We start from the raw sequence: 7,983 nt of genomic DNA, 5'->3' as shown, positions 1-7,983 counted from the left end.
TCTTTAACAAAAATCTTTCTTTGGTAATTCTTGCATGCAATGTAACAAGGTGATTCTGGATTGATTATTGCTGATATTTCCACTTTAAAGTATTAATAAAAATTCTAAAAAATAATAGTCAGACTATAAATTTATAATTTCTTATTATTTAACTTATTAATATTTCATCCAATCCAATATAATAAAATACCTTTTTTTGTAGCTATTGATGATGTGATGATATCACCAAGCATATCCTTTTTAGATCTTCTCATTAGCGTCGATGGGGTTTGTTGCATTAATTTCTCATATATTTTCCCCATTCCCGCCATCCTATATTTAAGACATGCATTATTTTTTATTATATTAGGAAGGATTTTATTTTCATAAGCATTACCATGCTTTGAGAGCGTGTGCTTTAGTAATATCTGGGTCTAACAAAAATATTATTGTAGGCTTTGATGATAGTTACGAAACTCCTGTATTCGTTATATGGTTACTCTTTGGTTATATAATTTTTTGAGAACAATTAAATTGAAAAGTCTTACCCATGTATCTATTTGCGGTCACATTAATTATTGCTATAACTGGTTTTTGTTTCTGTTTGTCTTTGAATATTTAACCTTCTTTCTCTACATGCTCTCCCCATAATGTTAATACCAATGTATCCATCCTATGTCAATTACAATAAATTGTTAAATGGAAATGTTAGTATTTTATTATTTGTTAGTGAAAATATATTTCATCTTTCAAACCGCTTACTTTTCATTCATTATTGTGATCTCTCTTGTAACTGATGTATTTGTTGTGCATAATGGTCTCACTGAAGTGATAAATCCTAACACATCTGTATAAACATTAAAAGTTTAGTGCTTAAAATTTTAATTTTGTATTAAAAATGCTATATCGTTGATATTAAAAATTTAGCATACCAAAAAATATATTTTTATTATTTGTCTTTGTCACCTCTTCAAATAACTTGAATGAAAATGGTAGAGTACTAATATTGATTTCATTTTTTGATACTGTGATCTTTGTGTTTTTTCCAAAAGCAAGCTTGAAATTCAAATTCACTGATGCATATTTCCTATTTGTAGGTCTGACTATACCCTTCTTGATGATAATAGTATTGTTGAGATGGATGTATTCTTCAAATATTTTAAATGTAGCATTGAATAGTGTAGCTTGAATCTTCGATCTCTGTATTTATATGTTGTTACTTAAACTTTAAAATAAATTACCAGTTAAGTATAAATCTAATGAAATTTAAATATAATATTTAATATTTCATTTTAAGAGTTATACTTACCTCTTCGTCAATCACAATAATCTTATGAACCTGACCTGAGCCTTTTGAAGATGAGAATTGCTCCAAGGACATTTTTAGTATAAACACTTTGATTGAGAAAGATTCTTGATATAACTTTAAATCCTTAATGAAGTTATTGCTACCTTTACGTTGTCTTTCAGCAGACATCTTCACTATAACCAGAGTAAATATGAGAAATATGAAATAAATTAATTTTAAAAAATTATAATAAAGATATAAATTTTTTTCACTATCTTCTTATTGCAATATTTATTCCTAGAAAATGAGTAAATTAAATTATGATATTTTTGTTATTGACATTTACAATAAATAAGTTAGTCATTTAAATATTTTTCCTTACCTTTCTCTGAACAGTACTTCTTTGTAGATGATATTTTTGGTGTATGTATATCCTTTCTTTTGTTTTCTTTCACCTTTAACCAACACTCTTGTAGTGTTTGTTGATATACCACGAGATAAAGCGACGTATAATTATCCATGTGAAAAAACATGTTGTGGTAAGTAAATACCCACTTTGTGAATTGTTTGTCCCTGTGCGTTGTTTATTGTCATTACGAAGCATAGCCTTATAGGAAATTGTTTTCATTGAAATTTGATAGTGTAGTTTTCATTTTCAGTCAGTGATAAGGGTATCCTTGGAATCATGACTTCTTGACCCGTATGATGACTTTTTGTTATTTCTGCTTTAACAACATTCTTATCAAATTCTTTGCAAACTATTCTAGTTCCATTGCAAAGTCTATTCGATGGGTCAAGATTTCTAAGAAATATTATTGGGCAATTATGCTTCAGCTTTAGTTTGTGTGGCAGAAGACAATTAGGCATCAACTTGTTTAAAAATTCTTCTTGGTAGTAGTTGTTTGGATCATCAACAGCCTTGTCAAAACTATGAAAAATAAACTTATCACCAAGAAATTTTTCCAAAAGCTTGTCATTGAGCTCATCTACATATTCATTTTTTGTTGCAAGAATAACTTGTCCTGTCATATATTCAGCTGAATTTGCATTTTGTTCAATTGATGGAAATACTTGATTTAACAATTCAACTTCTGATTGTCTATTTTTTCTATCTTCAATCATAATACTTTCAGGAAGTTTAATTAGTTCATCTTTAGTTATTTTTTCTGTTCAATTTCTGACTCGTAGTAAGAATTTACTGAATTCTTCATCATTTTTTGCTCGCATGTTTATTTTAAGGTTATATTTTCCATTTTCTCCCACAAATAAGATTTTACTAAGCTGGCATTAGCTATTTGGCTTCTTGTTCCTCTTGGAATAACGGGTAATACTTGACGAAAACCTCATTCAAAAACGACAACTTTACCACCAAACAATTCTTCTATACTCAATAGGTCTTGCATTGTATGATCCACACTTTCAATTGAATCTTGATTTGTCATAGATGCTTTATCCCAAATAATTAATGCTGCTTATCTAATCAAATGTGTAGTACCTTCTTGTTTAGATATATTGTAAATTGTTGTCTCATTGGCATTAATAGGTATCTTAAACCGTGAATGTGATGTGTGTCCACCAGGTAATAAAGATGCTGCTACTCCTGAAGTTGTAGTTGCTATTACAATCATTCCTTTTGATCTAACATTGGTAAATATAGTTCTATACAAAAAATGTTTTTCCCATGCCTCCAGAACCATCTATAAAAAAACTCCTCCCTTATTCATATTAACTCTATCCATTATTATTTGAAAAGAATTTCTTTGATCTTCATTTAATTTATACTTACCATCTATATCTTCTTGATAGACTTCAACATCTATCTCATCCTGCATGATTCATAGGTATGATTCATAGATTACGTGATGGATCACCGCTTTCATCCGCTTTAACTTTAGGTAAATCAAAATCTTGTATTGTCTTCCCCATGCTCCCCAGAAAATAATTAACTCCCTCTAATGTCCATGCAGTTTGTTCTACATCTGTCGATGTAGATTTTTGAATGAAATCTTCAGACATTGCTGCTCTATATCTCTCCCATAATATTCTAATATTTTTTGGTTGACAGTAAACCAGAATAGTTGCAAATAATCTTCTTAATGTATATGGCATTTGGAAATTTACAGCTTCATCCAAGCTTCGACTATACTATCATCGGATTCTAAGAGTTCTCTTTTCTGTGCAGACTCATTAAAGGTACTCAAAATTAATCCACTAATAGTAAGTAAGTTGATAATCACATTTTATTATAATTTTATACCCTCATTATCTATTTTATATAAATAAATATACCACTAATAATTATTTTTATCTTTAATTGTAGGTTAATGAAGAATAAAGCTCAAAATCCCATCTCTCGACAAAAACCCATGAATTAAATGAAGAACACAAGCAAGAGCCAAAAAGCCCAAGCCCAGAATCAAGCCGAGTAGGCTGTAGAAGCCGGAGAAAATAAAAAAAACCAAATATGAAAAAAAATATATTCAAGATGGTTGGCCGTAAAGAAACGACGATATCTCTCAATCCATAAGGCGGAATTTAACATATAATATATGAAAATCGTCTATCTCGACGAGACAAAGCCATCCGTGAAAGCAGAATTTTGATTGGGTATCGATACCAGCATCTATGCTGGCATTGATGCCGGCATCGATGCCAGTATTGATGCTGGCATCGATACTGACAATTCTGTTACGAATTAATGGCTGATTTTTTATGGTTTTGGATAAGATTTCAATCCAAGGGCTCACATTCATTGATGTTTACTATAAATAGGGCTAGAGAGTGAGGGGTTAGAGATGTGAAAATTTTTGTAACTCCTTTTGAAGTGGAGGGCTACTGTTAATTGAGAAGACCTTCTAAATTTATAACTTTTTGTTACAATTAATAATAATAATTTTTTTACCACTTTAGATATTTCTTCTTTTTGTTGGATGATGAAGATGGAGATGAAGAATTATTTAGAGGTTTGTATTTCTTTTTTTTTCTCTTTTATTTCTTCTTATTTGCTTATTAGTTTAGATTTATTTCTATGCTAATAATTAGATTTTATTTTCTTGTTAAATAGCCAAGAGACTAGAACCCTCTTACCTTAGATTTATTTCATACTTATAGATTAGATTTATTTCATGCTTATAGAGTAGATTTATTTTCTTGCATTTAATTCTTGCAATTTATTTTGTAGTTTAGATTTTACAATTTATTTTGTAGTTAGATTTTAATTCAATTTATTTTGTAGTTTAGATTTTACAATTTATTTTGTAGTTAGATTTTAATTTCTTGTACTATTCACTGAGGCTAGAACCCTCTTGGGTTTAGTTTTTTTATTTATTTATTTTTATTTTGTTTGATTTACCTTTAGGCTAGAACCCTCTAGGGAATCACCATTTTTTAAGAAGTGGGTTCAATTTTAGATTACCCATATCTATAATTGAACCCACCATCTTTAATTTCTTGCATTTTCTTTTATTCTTGATTTTTATTTTTCATTCTTGATTTTTATTTAATTTTTCCTTCTTGCCTTATTAATCACATTCATTCTTTGTCACATCCACTCTCACTTATATTTTTCGCCTATTTACACACCATTTTCACTCTCTCAATCTCTTCACAATCACATTCACTCATCACTCCTAATTGTCACGCACACAACATAAGAACCGATTTTATATTTTCTCCTACAAAAACACATTCCTCGTGGGATCGATATCTTTATACTATAACTTGACATGGTCGTACACTTGCAACCTTTTTGGTACATGTTTATGCCACATCAAGTTTTTGGCGCCGTTGCTGGGGAAGGTGCTTAAGTAGATTTTAATTATTTTGGTTCTTTAACTTTTGTATTTATTGTGAAGGAAATGCTTGGAGCTTGAAGATCGCGGATTGGAGAACTAGGATTTGAAGATTTGCTTTCGGGTAAGTCTTCTTTCTAGCATTTTCAATTTTACCCCTTTTAGTTAGCTTCACAATTAGAGACAATTAGGATTAAAAAAAAAAGATTTTATTTTTGTTGACCATAATAAAATCCATCTTTCACTTGGATATTAACTAACAAGATAATAAACTCAAACAATGTTCCCCCTTCTCATAATTGTTTGATTGTTAACCCTAATAAAAAAATATAAAGATATTCTTTTTATCATCCTTTTTAGTCGCTTTTAATTTTTAGGGTTGTATTTCATATAGTGTAGGAATTCACCAAGTGATTTGAGCATCTTGATTTGGCACACACTTAAAAATATTTTTAAGGGCAAAACCCCATAATCAAGATAAGGTGAGGGATTTCATCACCATTTTCTTAGCCCAAAAATCACTAATTCCTCACTACACTACCCAAGCCTAATAAAACTCATTAGACGTTGGCCCTAAGGACTCGAGCTCAATAAGGAACAAGAAATCCTGAAGTGAACCGGTTTAAGTTTTCTCAGATTAGTTGGTGTCTAAGGTAAGGTTTAGGGGTTGCGTAAAGCTCTCCGCAAGGAAAGAGATACTTAATTGATCTTTGATCACCCTCTAGTACTATCCTTACCTAGCTAACTACCTGGGTAAAACTTTAATCTTTTCACTGTAGGAGTTTTTGGTTAGGAGCTGGTCTAGTGAGTTAGGCTAAACCCTAGAATTAGAGTGATTGAAAAGCGATTGCTTTGATTTGTTAGGATTTTTCTTTATCCTTTTCTTCTCATAAAAAAACTAAATTTTTTTCTTTATAAAAAAATTAATAACAAAAAGAAATAGTTTTGGTGTATGCAACAGTGGATTAGGGATAATACACGTCGATTAATTCGCTTTGAACCAATCATAGAAATGGAGCATCCTAATCCACCCGTTCTTCATGATATGTGCTATCCCATTAGGAATGCAATCCCCTCTTGCATTAGGCTCCCCGAAACAAATGGAATAAATTTTGAGCTTAGACCGCATTACATAAACATGCTTCCCAAATTCCTTGGAAATGAAACAGAAGATGCATATATTTTTATTTTGGAATTTGAGGAAGTGTGTATTATGATTAAAATGAGAGAATTAACAGAAGATGCAATCAAACTCAGATTTATTCCATTTGCTCTCAAAGACAAAGCAAAAAAAATGGCTGTATAGATTACCCATAAATTCCATCACTACGTGGGAGGAATTTATCACCGTTTTTCTTAAGAAATTTTTTCCTATCCATAAAACGGTGAAGCTAAGAAACAGTATCATGAATTTTAAAATTATCTCGGGAGAACCCTTTTGGAAGTATTTTGACCGATTTAAAGATCTTCTCATCCAATGTCCTCATCACGGTTTAGAAAAATAGTGATTGTGCCAAATAATTTATGAAGGATTAGATTATTCTGCAAAAACTTTCTTAGAATCAATGTGCCACAGGGATTTTATGAGGAAAAACGCTGATGAAGCTTGGGAGTTTTTAGAGAGTCTTTCTGAAAAAACCATGCAATGGGAACACTGTGATGACCGAGTATCATCAGTCCCCAACCCAAATCTAGTGGTATTTCCTTAGAGTCGAACATTGCATCTGAAGCTAGGATGGCCACAATCATGCGTAGGTTAGAAGCTTTAGAAATCAAGGAAAGAGCCCCAGCTCAAATCAATCAAGTTTCAGCCTCAGGATGTCACAACTGTTTGTTACCATCTCATATTTCAGAAGAATGTCCTCTCTTAGGAAATAATCAACCATTAGGACAGGTTAACGCTGCATTCCAGCATTCTGCAAATGATCAATTCTCTCCAACCTACAATCCAGGTTAGAGAAATCATCCTAACATTGCATGGAATCAAGAAAATTCTCCCGGAACTCAAAACTTTACACCCGCTTTGACCCAACATTTTCCTAGAGGAAACACGGTTCCTTTCAATTCTCATCCACAATATCAACAACCCAATCTATCGTATCAAAATCAATCTCCTCTTCATCAAGCTTTAATTCAGATTCCTCACAATCTAGATCAGGATAAACGTCTCAATGTCTTAGAAAGGGGTTTGGAAACCATAATTAAGGCCTCCACTCAAACCATGAATATGTTGACTCAAACATCCAGCACTTTGAATTCCTTTATGCAATCAACCGGACAAATGCTCAATTCCAACACGCAAGCTATAGCTAGATTAGAATCCCAACTTGGTCAGCTAGCTAGTGCCGTGAGTGAAAGAGAGAAAGGAAAATTTTCGAGTCAACCCGTGGTCAACCCTAAGGACACAGGATGCAGTTCATCCTATGAAGCTCAAGTGAATGCAATCCATTCACTTCGGTTAGGTAGACAGGTCGATAATCAAGTGAGAACTCCTCCAAGTCAAACTTTTGATCCAGTACAAATTCCTTCTCCTTCTCCTTCTAATGAATCTATTCAACAATCACCCTCCTTAGATGATCAGAACCTGAACCGGAACCTGAGCCTGCTTTTGATAGGTTTAGACCAGTTGCGCCTTTTCTAAATAGACTCAAGCTTAGGAAACACTCCCCCAAGAGGAGAAGATCCTAGAAACATTCAAGCAGGTTAAGGTTAATGTGACGCCCCTGGGTTCACACAAGGCTGCAGTCCGAGGTGAAACCAGAAATGTCAAACCTGCCATGCACCACACCGTACAATAACATGTTTCACCATCACAATTTCTATCTCTCTAGTGGAATCAACAACAGGTGTAGTACAAAGCAAGTAAATGTTATACAAGAATCAACTGATGAAGTAATAGAGGTCAAATTAATATCTCGTCATCTA

General features: G+C 32.2%; 1 protein-coding gene across 1 annotated transcript; it reads right to left on the bottom strand.

Moving 5' to 3' along the window:
• On the bottom strand, nt 598-3,099 carry LOC109826625. Its single transcript, XM_020393647.1, has 5 exons — nt 3,054-3,099; nt 1,289-1,461; nt 912-1,179; nt 742-826; nt 598-652 (listed from the first exon to the last, which is right to left on the bottom strand). Exons 1-5 carry the CDS (start codon nt 3,097-3,099, stop codon nt 598-600), a joined length of 627 nt encoding a protein of 208 aa, XP_020249236.1.

The sequence above is a fragment of the Asparagus officinalis genome, chromosome 10 (assembly GCF_001876935.1).
Source record: "Asparagus officinalis chromosome 10, Aspof.V1, whole genome shotgun sequence".
Classification (NCBI taxonomy): Eukaryota; Viridiplantae; Streptophyta; class Magnoliopsida; order Asparagales; family Asparagaceae; genus Asparagus; species Asparagus officinalis.
Note: the sequence above shows the minus strand (reverse complement) of the source record. Positions and strands in the feature narration are given on the sequence as shown.

What these genes read in the sequence shown, in the direction of transcription:
- LOC109826625 (XM_020393647.1), bottom strand. Translation starts at nt 3,099, where the DNA reads ATGCAGGATGAGATAGATGTTGAAGTCTATCAAGAAGATATAGATG. An exon ending in CTATCAAGAAGATATAGATG is followed by an intron (nt 1,462 to 3,053) that starts GTAAGTATAAAT and finishes CTCTGGTTATAG; the next exon opens with TGAAGATGTCTGCTGAAAGA. An exon ending in TAATAAAAATATATTTTTTG is followed by an intron (nt 827 to 911) that starts GTATGCTAAATT and finishes ATGTTTATACAG; the next exon opens with ATGTGTTAGGATTTATCACT.